The 17,228-nt window shown below is 34.5% G+C and overlaps 1 protein-coding gene across 1 annotated transcript; it reads left to right on the forward strand.

Annotated features, from left to right (window-relative positions):
- Positions 1-2,053: 2,053 nt before the first annotated feature.
- Positions 2,054-17,055, forward strand: LOC125025178 (innexin inx1-like). Its single transcript, XM_047613155.1, has 8 exons — positions 2,054-2,404; positions 2,692-2,759; positions 2,851-2,993; positions 3,626-3,692; positions 13,749-13,825; positions 13,948-14,109; positions 15,181-15,362; positions 15,650-17,055. The coding sequence occupies exons 1-8, from the start codon at positions 2,154-2,156 to the stop codon at positions 15,789-15,791; spliced, it is 1,092 nt and encodes a 363-aa protein (XP_047469111.1). The 5' UTR covers positions 2,054-2,153; the 3' UTR covers positions 15,792-17,055.
- The last annotated feature ends 173 nt before the right edge of the window (positions 17,056-17,228 follow it).

Consider the following 17,228-nt stretch of genomic DNA (forward strand, 5'->3'; position numbering starts at 1 on the left):
GCCCTTGGCTAGTTTCAAGTTCACCTGCCTGCGGTTGTGCACAGATTCGCTTCTTGATACTCTGCGTTGTAGCTGGGCTAATCCATATACAACACATTCATATAAACTTTTCCATGGTCAGGCTGTGGGGAGTTATTTGCAGTACCATTATGTTACAGTTTTTGCCTGCGTTCTCTACGGTATGACTCCTCTGGTCTGTAAGAAGTGATGGAACTATGTTGCATTCGACAAATCAAGCTTATCTTAGAAATATATGTTTATAATCCCTTTTTTTCCCTTCTTAGAAGAAAAAAATTGAAATTTAACTTTTTCATTATTGTTTTATCTAAAGTTTTAAACGAGTTTTATTACGTTATATTTTTTTGGCCTTTCCTCTAGACTGAATATTTTTTTATCATGAGCCAACGGAATGTCACTGACTTTTTGCAAGCACTTTTTTTTGGGGGGGGTGGGGAGGGATCTGCCAGCTGCCCGATAACGCTCAATCTGCCTCTGCTCGGCATTTCCAGGCGCAGACCAGTCAGTCTCTTTCTGGGAAAACTTGGAACGTCATTTTCCATTTCGTGAATCCACACTTAGATATTTTTTAAGTTACGCCTTGCCACGTTTACTCAAACATACAGTTAACTTAATTCTGTATATCAATCCTCAAATACAATGGATGGTATTTTCCACATACCAACCCACACCAAACTTTGCATATAAATGAGTAAACTTTCCCCAAAATTCGGCCAAATAATTACACACCACGGGTCGACAAAAGCCCACCTAGCGTCACCCGGGCGCATTCCAGCCCGATAACCCCCCCCTCCCCCCCCTAAGCCCCACCCCTTACCTCTGGGCTTGGACGATCCTGGGCGACCCTGGGCCACGGCAGGGACTCATCCTCCTCTCTCCCTTGTCCATTCAGGAAAACTGATCTCACCCGACAAATAAAATAAAATGCATCTGAAGATTCCAGCTAACTTCAAGTTCAACAAGAATGACTGGCTACTCTCATTATAAAACTAAGGTAGAGATAAAAAACAAATATTCGTAAATATTCTTAGGTTGGGATAAAACACCAGCCGGCCTGCCTGATTGATACTCCATTTTCGCCTAGTATTACATTTATCTCAAAGAAGGATGCCACTGGATTGGGATATCATCTTTCCCGTTTGTTAACAGCTAGCGTAATTATCAAGAACAATTTGCGGTTAGAGCACTACTATCAAGGAGGAAAATCTTGTATACGTTTCCATAAATAAGTGTAATAATAAACACATACGGACACGTATTTTGTACTCTACATTAATAGTTTCGAGTCCTACGGTTCAGATTGGGCCGTAGGTTCGGGTCCTGCAGAACGCTCCATAGGAAATAAAATCCATTCTACCGCTTAACGTATAAGAATTGGCAATTTCTGTTACTGATTCTAAGTAATCCCTCACTTCCAAGACGCCTTTCCAGACGCAAACATGACGTATATTCTTATCCAGGAATTCCCACCTAATACGGAATTAGCATATCTCTGAGAACCGCCCTCCCTCCCACTCGATTCCCGTGAGGAGGCAGATGATGAAAGTACTCTCCCCCTCCCCCTCCCCTCCTCCACGCCCCTCCACGAACCAACAGGTCAGTTCCCCTTCCCCGTTAGGGCCCGAACCTGAAAATCGTCTGTCGAGGCTCCATAGGATGTATTGTGAGGGATGCGGGTTTCGTGGGACCCTGGGCGAGAGTAGGTCTTCATAATTGACGAAAATAGTCAGGCATGCCATGTGGGATGAGAACAATATATGCTTGTGCATAAGTATTGTTTTTATATAGATACTTAATAATATAAATAAATAAGTTCGTATGTGCATTTGGTACCTAACAATACGATACAAGAAACGAGAAAAATATTATAATTCCAAATCTTTGATGATTTCAACGCGACCGAAGTTGGCAATCCTGTCCCGGCAAACAAGCTCCGCCCCTCGTGTCGTTTCGGACTAGCATCCACCAGCGCCAACCAAAGGAGGAAGACGATCCTAGCCTCGGACTCCTAGCTCCGAACCTGACCGCCTCCCGAGGGTTCACAGCGCTCGAGTCCTTTAGTATCCACATGACCATCGAGCGGGACGATTCTGTGAGAGAGTGATTACGTGTGTGACGGCTTGAACTCGGGCACTATGTCTGCCATCAAGTACCTATCGGGACTGAAGTCCTATTTGGCCCGTGAGGAATGTGTAAACGAAAGCAGTGTGTTCCGACTGCACTACCAGATGACCGTGGTGCTCCTGATCGGCTCCTCCATCCTCCTCACGGCCGCGGAATTCTTCGGGAATCCCATCGACTGCATCACGGGCCTCGGGGCCAAGCACGTCATAAACACGTACTGTTGGATACACTCGACGTTCACTATACAAGATTACTATCTAAGGTGAGTTGGAATGATGCAGAACGGGTGAAGTGCGAGTGGTTCGGGTTCCCTCGGGTGGGCGGTTCGGCGACGCTTTTGTTTTGCGTCTAAGGCAGTCCAGGGACGTCGGGGGGAATTAAGACACGTCCGTGTTATTTTGTTTGAGCTTGCAAGTTATTGAGGATGAAAATCCATTTGGTGCTCGTTAAGATTGAGTGATAGCCGCCGTTGCGACGAGGGCGACTCGGTTTAGGAAATGCCCGTGGGCATTTATTTGCGTCCGTGGGAAATTCACTGTAATTGGGCAGAAGAGTCAACGCTTGCTCTCGTGCTTGTAATTTAGGCGGAAGTCACAATTCACCGGAAACTGTTCCGAGTGGGCGTGATGTGTTGCACTCGCTGTTGCTGCTGCATCTTTGCACTACGTGATGCAAGCGTGATCTCAGAGCAACAAGTTTGACATTTAGCTTGCATTGCACGTGGTCAGGGCCGCGATGAGCCGTATCCTGGCATCAGAATGAGTCGTAGCACCGTGGGCGTGAATGTGGGCGGCGGACAGCGGATTCCCCTTCAGGTTGTCCAGATCGAGAGCCCCTGCTGCTGCATTTCCGTAAGCCGTCGTTTGGGATGGAAATGAATGTGACCGGAGGACCAGGTGTCCTATACAGAGCGGGTTGATTACCAAGATAATTTTTTCTATAGCATTAACATAGCGTTCATTGGAGATGGCTAACTTCCGCCAATGATTGTCATCGGAACTAGGCATTAATTGTAAAATAATTCTTGCCGACACGTCACGTCTTAGAAGGTGTAGAAAGAGACTTGAATTGGCATTTCCTGTGGAGCGGAGAGACCGAGCGCGGCGCTGGACGGTGGCCTCGCGCTCCCACGCCGCCCGCACCTGTCCTTTCTAGATTATGAGTATTTATTAATTTTGCGGAACACACCTATGATCTGTGTGTCGGCTAGCAGATAGTAGGGTTTTCTTGGATATATTTAGTCAGAGCTAGGTATATTGGTGTTTGCAGAGCACGTTTTAAACTACTGCCACAGTCATAGCATTTCTTACCTGTTGCGACCATTACAGTTCTGTTAGCTACGACCATTAGATTTCCTACAGTACTCCTGTTGCACCATTGCTGTTGCATTTTCTACGAATCTTTTTACAGTTTTTAGAATAGTGTGCAGTTTCTAGTCATTGCCATTGGTGTTTCAAAATTGGAGCAGTTGTATTCCCATTAGGTTGCTACAACTGCCATATCTGTAGTTCCTACAGTAAACTTAGCAGCTTGTACTTCTGCAATGAAAAGTACTATTGGTGCATTTAGTTCTTCTAAAATGTTATGATACAATTTAATAATTTCAGTTGCATAATTATCATTCACCCTTTTATTACTATGACTGCCATTATTACTAGCTGCTATTATTACTATTGTTGTTGGTATGCTATGATCATAATATATATTATTATAAATATTTAAGATATTTTAAATATTTATAAATATTAATTATTGTTGTAGTTATTGATATTGACTCTGTTCATAGCTATTGTTTACTATTACTATTTCTGCGACTATTGTTACTAACACTATTACTGTGACTATTGTTACTAACACTATTACTGTGACTATTGTTACTAACACTATTACTGTGACTATTGTTACTAACACTATTACTGTGACTATTGTTACTATCACTATTACTGTGACTATTGTTACTAACACTATTACTGTGACTATTGTTACTAACACTATTACTGTGACTATTGTTACTATCACTATTACTGTGACTATTGTTACTATCACTATTACTGTGACTATTGTTACTATCACTATTACTGTGACTATTGTTACTAACACTATTACTGTGACTATTGTTACTAACACTATTACTGTGACTATTGTTACTAACACTATTACTGTGACTATTGTTACTAACACTATTACTGTGACTATTGTTACTAACACTATTACTGTGACTATTGTTACTAACACTATTACTGTGACTATTGTTACTAACACTATTACTGTGACTATTGTTACTAACACTATTACTGTGACTATTGTTACTAACACTATTACTGTGACTATTGTTACTAACACTATTACTGTGACTATTGTTACTAACACTATTACTGTGACTATTGTTACTAACACTATTACTGTGACTATTGTTACTAACACTATTACTGTGACTATTGTTACTAACACTATTACTGTGACTATTGTTACTAACACTATTACTGTGACTATTGTTACTAACACTATTACTGTGACTATTGTTACTAACACTATTACTGTGACTATTGTTACTAACACTATTACTGTGACTATTGTTACTAACACTATTACTGTGACTATTGTTACTAACACTATTACTGTGACTATTGTTACTAACACTATTACTGTGACTATTGTTACTAACACTATTACTGTGACTATTGTTACTAACACTATTACTGTGACTATTGTTACTAACACTATTACTGTGACTATTGTTACTAACACTATTACTGTGACTATTGTTACTAACACTATTACTGTGACTATTGTTACTAACACTATTACTGTGACTATTGTTACTAACACTATTACTGTGACTATTGTTACTAACACTATTACTGTGACTATTGTTACTAACACTATTACTGTGACTATTGTTACTAACACTATTACTGTGACTATTGTTACTAACACTATTACTGTGACTATTGTTACTAACACTATTACTGTGACTATTGTTACTAACACTATTACTGTGACTATTGTTACTAACACTATTACTGTGACTATTGTTACTAACACTATTACTGTGACTATTGTTACTAACACTATTACTGTGACTATTGTTACTAACACTATTACTGTGACTATTGTTACTAACACTATTACTGTGACTATTGTTACTAACACTATTACTGTGACTATTGTTACTAACACTATTACTGTGACTATTGTTACTAACACTATTACTGTGACTATTGTTACTAACACTATTACTGTGACTATTGTTACTAACACTATTACTGTGACTATTGTTACTAACACTATTACTGTGACTATTGTTACTAACACTATTACTGTGACTATTGTTACTAACACTATTACTGTGACTATTGTTACTAACACTATTACTGTGACTATTGTTACTAACACTATTACTGTGACTATTGTTACTAACACTATTACTGTGACTATTGTTACTAACACTATTACTGTGACTATTGTTACTAACACTATTACTGTGACTATTGTTACTAACACTATTACTGTGACTATTGTTACTAACACTATTACTGTGACTATTGTTACTAACACTATTACTGTGACTATTGTTACTAACACTATTACTGTGACTATTGTTACTAACACTATTACTGTGACTATTGTTACTAACACTATTACTGTGACTATTGTTACTAACACTATTACTGTGACTATTGTTACTAACACTATTACTGTGACTATTGTTACTAACACTATTACTGTGACTATTGTTACTAACACTATTACTGTGACTATTGTTACTAACACTATTACTGTGACTATTGTTACTAACACTATTACTGTGACTATTGTTACTAACACTATTACTGTGACTATTGTTACTAACACTATTACTGTGACTATTGTTACTAACACTATTACTGTGACTATTGTTACTAACACTATTACTGTGACTATTGTTACTAACACTATTACTGTGACTATTGTTACTAACACTATTACTGTGACTATTGTTACTAACACTATTACTGTGACTATTGTTACTAACACTATTACTGTGACTATTGTTACTAACACTATTACTGTGACTATTGTTACTAACACTATTACTGTGACTATTGTTACTAACACTATTACTGTGACTATTGTTACTAACACTATTACTGTGACTATTGTTACTAACACTATTACTGTGACTATTGTTACTAACACTATTACTGTGACTATTGTTACTAACACTATTACTGTGACTATTGTTACTAACACTATTACTGTGACTATTGTTACTAACACTATTACTGTGACTATTGTTACTAACACTATTACTGTGACTATTGTTACTAACACTATTACTGTGACTATTGTTACTAACACTATTACTGTGACTATTGTTACTAACACTATTACTGTGACTATTGTTACTAACACTATTACTGTGACTATTGTTACTAACACTATTACTGTGACTATTGTTACTAACACTATTACTGTGACTATTGTTACTAACACTATTACTGTGACTATTGTTACTAACACTATTACTGTGACTATTGTTACTAACACTATTACTGTGACTATTGTTACTAACACTATTACTGTGACTATTGTTACTAACACTATTACTGTGACTATTGTTACTAACACTATTACTGTGACTATTGTTACTAACACTATTACTGTGACTATTGTTACTAACACTATTACTGTGACTATTGTTACTAACACTATTACTGTGACTATTGTTACTAACACTATTACTGTGACTATTGTTACTAACACTATTACTGTGACTATTGTTACTAACACTATTACTGTGACTATTGTTACTAACACTATTACTGTGACTATTGTTACTAACACTATTACTGTGACTATTGTTACTAACACTATTACTGTGACTATTGTTACTAACACTATTACTGTGACTATTGTTACTAACACTATTACTGTGACTATTGTTACTAACACTATTACTGTGACTATTGTTACTAACACTATTACTGTGACTATTGTTACTAACACTATTACTGTGACTATTGTTACTAACACTATTACTGTGACTATTGTTACTAACACTATTACTGTGACTATTGTTACTAACACTATTACTGTGACTATTGTTACTAACACTATTACTGTGACTATTGTTACTAACACTATTACTGTGACTATTGTTACTAACACTATTACTGTGACTATTGTTACTAACACTATTACTGTGACTATTGTTACTAACACTATTACTGTGACTATTGTTACTAACACTATTACTGTGACTATTGTTACTAACACTATTACTGTGACTATTGTTACTAACACTATTACTGTGACTATTGTTACTAACACTATTACTGTGACTATTGTTACTAACACTATTACTGTGACTATTGTTACTAACACTATTACTGTGACTATTGTTACTAACACTATTACTGTGACTATTGTTACTAACACTATTACTGTGACTATTGTTACTAACACTATTACTGTGACTATTGTTACTAACACTATTACTGTGACTATTGTTACTAACACTATTACTGTGACTATTGTTACTAACACTATTACTGTGACTATTGTTACTAACACTATTACTGTGACTATTGTTACTAACACTATTACTGTGACTATTGTTACTAACACTATTACTGTGACTATTGTTACTAACACTATTACTGTGACTATTGTTACTAACACTATTACTGTGACTATTGTTACTAACACTATTACTGTGACTATTGTTACTAACACTATTACTGTGACTATTGTTACTAACACTATTACTGTGACTATTGTTACTAACACTATTACTGTGACTATTGTTACTAACACTATTACTGTGACTATTGTTACTAACACTATTACTGTGACTATTGTTACTAACACTATTACTGTGACTATTGTTACTAACACTATTACTGTGACTATTGTTACTAACACTATTACTGTGACTATTGTTACTAACACTATTACTGTGACTATTGTTACTAACACTATTACTGTGACTATTGTTACTAACACTATTACTGTGACTATTGTTACTAACACTATTACTGTGACTATTGTTACTAACACTATTACTGTGACTATTGTTACTAACACTATTACTGTGACTATTGTTACTAACACTATTACTGTGACTATTGTTACTAACACTATTACTGTGACTATTGTTACTAACACTATTACTGTGACTATTGTTACTAACACTATTACTGTGACTATTGTTACTAACACTATTACTGTGACTATTGTTACTAACACTATTACTGTGACTATTGTTACTAACACTATTACTGTGACTATTGTTACTAACACTATTACTGTGACTATTGTTACTAACACTATTACTGTGACTATTGTTACTAACACTATTACTGTGACTATTGTTACTAACACTATTACTGTGACTATTGTTACTAACACTATTACTGTGACTATTGTTACTAACACTATTACTGTGACTATTGTTACTAACACTATTACTGTGACTATTGTTACTAACACTATTACTGTGACTATTGTTACTAACACTATTACTGTGACTATTGTTACTAACACTATTACTGTGACTATTGTTACTAACACTATTACTGTGACTATTGTTACTAACACTATTACTGTGACTATTGTTACTAACACTATTACTGTGACTATTGTTACTAACACTATTACTGTGACTATTGTTACTAACACTATTACTGTGACTATTGTTACTAACACTATTACTGTGACTATTGTTACTAACACTATTACTGTGACTATTGTTACTAACACTATTACTGTGACTATTGTTACTAACACTATTACTGTGACTATTGTTACTAACACTATTACTGTGACTATTGTTACTAACACTATTACTGTGACTATTGTTACTAACACTATTACTGTGACTATTGTTACTAACACTATTACTGTGACTATTGTTACTAACACTATTACTGTGACTATTGTTACTAACACTATTACTGTGACTATTGTTACTAACACTATTACTGTGACTATTGTTACTAACACTATTACTGTGACTATTGTTACTAACACTATTACTGTGACTATTGTTACTAACACTATTACTGTGACTATTGTTACTAACACTATTACTGTGACTATTGTTACTAACACTATTACTGTGACTATTGTTACTAACACTATTACTGTGACTATTGTTACTAACACTATTACTGTGACTATTGTTACTAACACTATTACTGTGACTATTGTTACTAACACTATTACTGTGACTATTGTTACTAACACTATTACTGTGACTATTGTTACTAACACTATTACTGTGACTATTGTTACTAACACTATTACTGTGACTATTGTTACTAACACTATTACTGTGACTATTGTTACTAACACTATTACTGTGACTATTGTTACTAACACTATTACTGTGACTATTGTTACTAACACTATTACTGTGACTATTGTTACTAACACTATTACTGTGACTATTGTTACTAACACTATTACTGTGACTATTGTTACTAACACTATTACTGTGACTATTGTTACTAACACTATTACTGTGACTATTGTTACTAACACTATTACTGTGACTATTGTTACTAACACTATTACTGTGACTATTGTTACTAACACTATTACTGTGACTATTGTTACTAACACTATTACTGTGACTATTGTTACTAACACTATTACTGTGACTATTGTTACTAACACTATTACTGTGACTATTGTTACTAACACTATTACTGTGACTATTGTTACTAACACTATTACTGTGACTATTGTTACTAACACTATTACTGTGACTATTGTTACTAACACTATTACTGTGACTATTGTTACTAACACTATTACTGTGACTATTGTTACTAACACTATTACTGTGACTATTGTTACTAACACTATTACTGTGACTATTGTTACTAACACTATTACTGTGACTATTGTTACTAACACTATTACTGTGACTATTGTTACTAACACTATTACTGTGACTATTGTTACTAACACTATTACTGTGACTATTGTTACTAACACTATTACTGTGACTATTGTTACTAACACTATTACTGTGACTATTGTTACTAACACTATTACTGTGACTATTGTTACTAACACTATTACTGTGACTATTGTTACTAACACTATTACTGTGACTATTGTTACTAACACTATTACTGTGACTATTGTTACTAACACTATTACTGTGACTATTGTTACTAACACTATTACTGTGACTATTGTTACTAACACTATTACTGTGACTATTGTTACTAACACTATTACTGTGACTATTGTTACTAACACTATTACTGTGACTATTGTTACTAACACTATTACTGTGACTATTGTTACTAACACTATTACTGTGACTATTGTTACTAACACTATTACTGTGACTATTGTTACTAACACTATTACTGTGACTATTGTTACTAACACTATTACTGTGACTATTGTTACTAACACTATTACTGTGACTATTGTTACTAACACTATTACTGTGACTATTGTTACTAACACTATTACTGTGACTATTGTTACTAACACTATTACTGTGACTATTGTTACTAACACTATTACTGTGACTATTGTTACTAACACTATTACTGTGACTATTGTTACTAACACTATTACTGTGACTATTGTTACTAACACTATTACTGTGACTATTGTTACTAACACTATTACTGTGACTATTGTTACTAACACTATTACTGTGACTATTGTTACTAACACTATTACTGTGACTATTGTTACTAACACTATTACTGTGACTATTGTTACTAACACTATTACTGTGACTATTGTTACTAACACTATTACTGTGACTATTGTTACTAACACTATTACTGTGACTATTGTTACTAACACTATTACTGTGACTATTGTTACTAACACTATTACTGTGACTATTGTTACTAACACTATTACTGTGACTATTGTTACTAACACTATTACTGTGACTATTGTTACTAACACTATTACTGTGACTATTGTTACTAACACTATTACTGTGACTATTGTTACTAACACTATTACTGTGACTATTGTTACTAACACTATTACTGTGACTATTGTTACTAACACTATTACTGTGACTATTGTTACTAACACTATTACTGTGACTATTGTTACTAACACTATTACTGTGACTATTGTTACTAACACTATTACTGTGACTATTGTTACTAACACTATTACTGTGACTATTGTTACTAACACTATTACTGTGACTATTGTTACTAACACTATTACTGTGACTATTGTTACTAACACTATTACTGTGACTATTGTTACTAACACTATTACTGTGACTATTGTTACTAACACTATTACTGTGACTATTGTTACTAACACTATTACTGTGACTATTGTTACTAACACTATTACTGTGACTATTGTTACTAACACTATTACTGTGACTATTGTTACTAACACTATTACTGTGACTATTGTTACTAACACTATTACTGTGACTATTGTTACTAACACTATTACTGTGACTATTGTTACTAACACTATTACTGTGACTATTGTTACTAACACTATTACTGTGACTATTGTTACTAACACTATTACTGTGACTATTGTTACTAACACTATTACTGTGACTATTGTTACTAACACTATTACTGTGACTATTGTTACTAACACTATTACTGTGACTATTGTTACTAACACTATTACTGTGACTATTGTTACTAACACTATTACTGTGACTATTGTTACTAACACTATTACTGTGACTATTGTTACTAACACTATTACTGTGACTATTGTTACTAACACTATTACTGTGACTATTGTTACTAACACTATTACTGTGACTATTGTTACTAACACTATTACTGTGACTATTGTTACTAACACTATTACTGTGACTATTGTTACTAACACTATTACTGTGACTATTGTTACTAACACTATTACTGTGACTATTGTTACTAACACTATTACTGTGACTATTGTTACTAACACTATTACTGTGACTATTGTTACTAACACTATTACTGTGACTATTGTTACTAACACTATTACTGTGACTATTGTTACTAACACTATTACTGTGACTATTGTTACTAACACTATTACTGTGACTATTGTTACTAACACTATTACTGTGACTATTGTTACTAACACTATTACTGTGACTATTGTTACTAACACTATTACTGTGACTATTGTTACTAACACTATTACTGTGACTATTGTTACTAACACTATTACTGTGACTATTGTTACTAACACTATTACTGTGACTATTGTTACTAACACTATTACTGTGACTATTGTTACTAACACTATTACTGTGACTATTGTTACTAACACTATTACTGTGACTATTGTTACTAACACTATTACTGTGACTATTGTTACTAACACTATTACTGTGACTATTGTTACTAACACTATTACTGTGACTATTGTTACTAACACTATTACTGTGACTATTGTTACTAACACTATTACTGTGACTATTGTTACTAACACTATTACTGTGACTATTGTTACTAACACTATTACTGTGACTATTGTTACTAACACTATTACTGTGACTATTGTTACTAACACTATTACTGTGACTATTGTTACTAACACTATTACTGTGACTATTGTTACTAACACTATTACTGTGACTATTGTTACTAACACTATTACTGTGACTATTGTTACTAACACTATTACTGTGACTATTGTTACTAACACTATTACTGTGACTATTGTTACTAACACTATTACTGTGACTATTGTTACTAACACTATTACTGTGACTATTGTTACTAACACTATTACTGTGACTATTGTTACTAACACTATTACTGTGACTATTGTTACTAACACTATTACTGTGACTATTGTTACTAACACTATTACTGTGACTATTGTTACTAACACTATTACTGTGACTATTGTTACTAACACTATTACTGTGACTATTGTTACTAACACTATTACTGTGACTATTGTTACTAACACTATTACTGTGACTATTGTTACTAACACTATTACTGTGACTATTGTTACTAACACTATTACTGTGACTATTGTTACTAACACTATTACTGTGACTATTGTTACTAACACTATTACTGTGACTATTGTTACTAACACTATTACTGTGACTATTGTTACTAACACTATTACTGTGACTATTGTTACTAACACTATTACTGTGACTATTGTTACTAACACTATTACTGTGACTATTGTTACTAACACTATTACTGTGACTATTGTTACTAACACTATTACTGTGACTATTGTTACTAACACTATTACTGTGACTATTGTTACTAACACTATTACTGTGACTATTGTTACTAACACTATTACTGTGACTATTGTTACTAACACTATTACTGTGACTATTGTTACTAACACTATTACTGTGACTATTGTTACTAACACTATTACTGTGACTATTGTTACTAACACTATTACTGTGACTATTGTTACTAACACTATTACTGTGACTATTGTTACTAACACTATTACTGTGACTATTGTTACTAACACTATTACTGTGACTATTGTTACTAACACTATTACTGTGACTATTGTTACTAACACTATTACTGTGACTATTGTTACTAACACTATTACTGTGACTATTGTTACTAACACTATTACTGTGACTATTGTTACTAACACTATTACTGTGACTATTGTCGGGCAGCTCTTCCTGATTGACAGGTTCCTTGGTGGAGAATTCTTGACCTATGGACCAAGAGTAAGTATTGGTTTGGATCCTATACAGGGAAAGAAAATATTTGCCTCCAAATACCTCATACTGGGAAAATGACTCACAGGTTTCTTAATTGATTTATAATTGATTTTATAACTTCCTTACAGGTTGTAGAGTACAGTGAAATGGACCAGGAGGAGCGTGTGGACCCCATGATCTATGTCTTCCCTCGAATGACCAAGTGTCACTTCCACAAATTTGGTCCATCAGGAACTCTTGAGCGACATGATGCATTCTGCCTTTTGCCTCTCAATATTCTGAATGAGAAGGTATGTACAACAATTTCCCTTCATGAAGATCACTTCTCCAAACTAATTGAGCTTTTATGTTAATGCGCATATGGTGAAATGAATATAAGTAGGTGGGTAAGAATGAATGGAGATCCATGAATGGAGACCGTGGATAGTAGTAATCTCTTTTGTTTTGTGATATAAAAAGATTATTAGCCTGTTAGATCCAGGTGCATTGCTGTCCACATGTCCCAAATCCGGGCATTCTTATTGGCTCAGCCAACTCAAATACTTGTGTTCACTGCTGAGACTCCTGTTCTCCCCTCAAACTGTTTTTTTTTTTTTTTTTTTTGGGGGGGGGGGGTCATTTTCCAAGGGCTTTTTGTCATTTGCTAAGCTGAAACAAGATGGTAAGAGACTTCCTTGCACATACTCCATCTCGTAGCTATAGGTTATCTATATAACTGCAACAACAATAAGCATTTTCGTTATTTGCAAAACTGGTAGGCAAAAATAAGATCCTGACCATGGAAATAGTGTCCTCCCTGAAGGTGGTATCTTCCATTCATGGCTCATAGATGATACTTACCACACTCATTTATCAGTAGAAATAGCCCAAGAGTCTAGGACTATTTCTACTGAGTGGATAAAGCTCCAAGAGCTTTATCCACTCATGGTGAGGCATTTTTGTTGGCCAGGCAAGCAGACAATTTTTTTTATGATGACATTCACATCACCCAGCCCTCAGCCATATTTATTCATGTTGTGATGGTCATGTCTCCTTGATCGAAGTTTAATTAAATGTATTTTATAATTCACAATACATACAAAGTTCAAATTATATCATTGTCAGAAGACATTTCATATACTTATTGTCAACCCTTTGGTTGCGAATGGCCTGAAATCATGCAATTGCTATGGCGGACTGAAATGGATGGCACTGTCCCGACAGACCCCATGCCATTGAATCATCAGAGGGAGCTTTACTGGCCATTAGCCAATCTTTAATGCTGCAGTCAATGGGTTAATATATATATTACTGTTTTTGTAGAATTTTATTACACATTGTCTCCTATTTTTTGAGTTTTCAATGTACCTTTCTTCACGCAGGTGTTCATCATGATCTGGTTCTGGTTTGTCATCCTGGCTTGCCTGCTTGGTGCCCTCATCCTGTACCGAGTTGCCCTCTTCACACTCCCCGGTCTTCGCCCCAGGGCCATGCACAAGCATAACAAGTCTATTTCTCTGGAGACCGTACAAGCAATCACCAACAAGACATCCATTGGAGACTGGTAAGCTTTATTTTTTACTTTTTAAAGATGTTAAGTAATGTTTAGTTCTTGATATATAAGGGATTGTTTAAGTACTTGATATATAAGGGATTGTTTAATTACTTGATATATAAGGGATTGTTTAATTACTGTATATATAAGGGATTGTTTAATTACTTGATATATAAGGGATTGTTTAATTACTTGATATATAAGGTAATGTTTAGTTACTTGATATATGATGACTTACTGAGCACTGTTACTTTGTTACTTTTAAACTAATTGGTTTATTTTCCTTTCCTCTACAGGTGGATTCTTTATGTACTATCAACCAATATTGACCCCCTTATCTACCGTGACATCATGACTACCCTGGCCAAAGAAATCGAGACTGCGAATAGCAACAATCCTTACAACAGTGCAGGGTTATACTCATCATCATCCGTATGAATGTTAGAGGACATGGATTGAGGGCTGTCACTCAGCTGAAGGTGTAATAAAGACTTTTAATGAAGTAAAGGACAAAAACAACTGGGACCTTTTGTACTGTGTTTTCTGCCCACACTTGTTTCTTCTATTGGGCGAGTGATGGCTAAATTATTTTGAGTACTTTTGTTTTGGTGCTATGTATGGTGTGCTTGGGAACAGCTACTGGTATGTGTCATTTAATTTACTGACCCTTGCTTTTGATGAACTTATCAGTTTATAGCACTTGCACAGAGAGATACGGAACCCATTGAAAAATAAATTATTATTATTTTGTTTAAATCTATTCAATGCACCAATCCTTCAGCTGATCCATGATGTGACATTAATGTTCTCATGTTTCAGTTTTTTCTAAGATTTAGTTCTCCTTACAATAGAGGTGGACTAGCCATGTTGCATGAGGGTGACAGCCACCAGTTCCTGTCTTGAATAGAATATATCTAGATTGTTTTTCCTCTTTCACTGGACTAGAATCTTTCAGTACTTCTTTGTTGTTGAAATGTGAAGTAAGCCTTGATCTTATGATGATGTATATGTGCTTTTACGTCTAAAAGGTCTTCAAATATTTATTTATTCTTAATGTGTCAAGGTAATGCACTATTATATTCAGCATTGAACTGCATTTCTGCTGGATAGTCTTTTCAATATAAAACAAAAGGAATGTAAATAGATGTTGGCATTTTAATGTTATCTATCAAGACTGACAGTGTATGAACTACTGGAACGACAACTTTGCTGGTCAAAGATACTTCTTAAAGTGCCATTATCTAAATTGACGCGAGAGCATTTAGTTACTAGTGAACAACACAATCATCTTGACTATGTTCTGTAATGGCAAACCATGTACTGTAACAATCATGCTCTCTACGGAAGCAGCTGTTCTTTTATGGATTGAAAATATGCAAATCTTGACTTTGCAGGAAGGATTGTTTCTCCCATATTATAAACTGAAGGAAGCAAGTTTTATTTGTGAAAGGCTTTATTTGAATCTTATTTCCCCTCCCCAGTTGATAGATATATCACAAAAAGTTGTCCGAAAAGTGCCAAGTGAGAATCGGGTCTATCTGCTCACGTGACTGATTGTTGGATGAACCAGATCAGGTCGTTTGGAATGTGCAGTTAAGGACTTCTGTTTGTGATTTCACTGTATAATACAGTCCTAAGTTTAAGATATATTTTGTATGTAAGGTTCATGTATTTTGTAGCTACATTAAAGAGATTTTTATAATAAGCTATATAATTCACCTTCACCCAGATAGTCCCTTTTTTCCCTATCAACCAGTCCAAGTAGAAATTTGCATTCTGGTGCCTAATGCAATGCATGTAGTTTAAGAATCATACCAAATAACATGGAACACCCAAGAAAAACAAGATTCATTTGAAATGTATATTCGTCATGCC

Source organism: Penaeus chinensis, chromosome 4, assembly GCF_019202785.1.
Source record: "Penaeus chinensis breed Huanghai No. 1 chromosome 4, ASM1920278v2, whole genome shotgun sequence".
NCBI classification, from domain to species: Eukaryota; Metazoa; Arthropoda; class Malacostraca; order Decapoda; family Penaeidae; genus Penaeus; species Penaeus chinensis.

Bases quoted from the DNA above. Each gene is read 5' to 3' on its own strand.
- LOC125025178 (XM_047613155.1), top strand. From the start codon at position 2,154: ATGTCTGCCATCAAGTACCTATCGGGACTGAAGTCCTATTTGGCCCGT. The intron at 2,405-2,691 runs GTGAGTTGGAAT...GTAATTGGGCAG, and splicing joins ATACAAGATTACTATCTAAG to AAGAGTCAACGCTTGCTCTC. The intron at 14,110-15,180 runs GTATGTACAACA...TTCTTCACGCAG, and splicing joins TCAATATTCTGAATGAGAAG to GTGTTCATCATGATCTGGTT.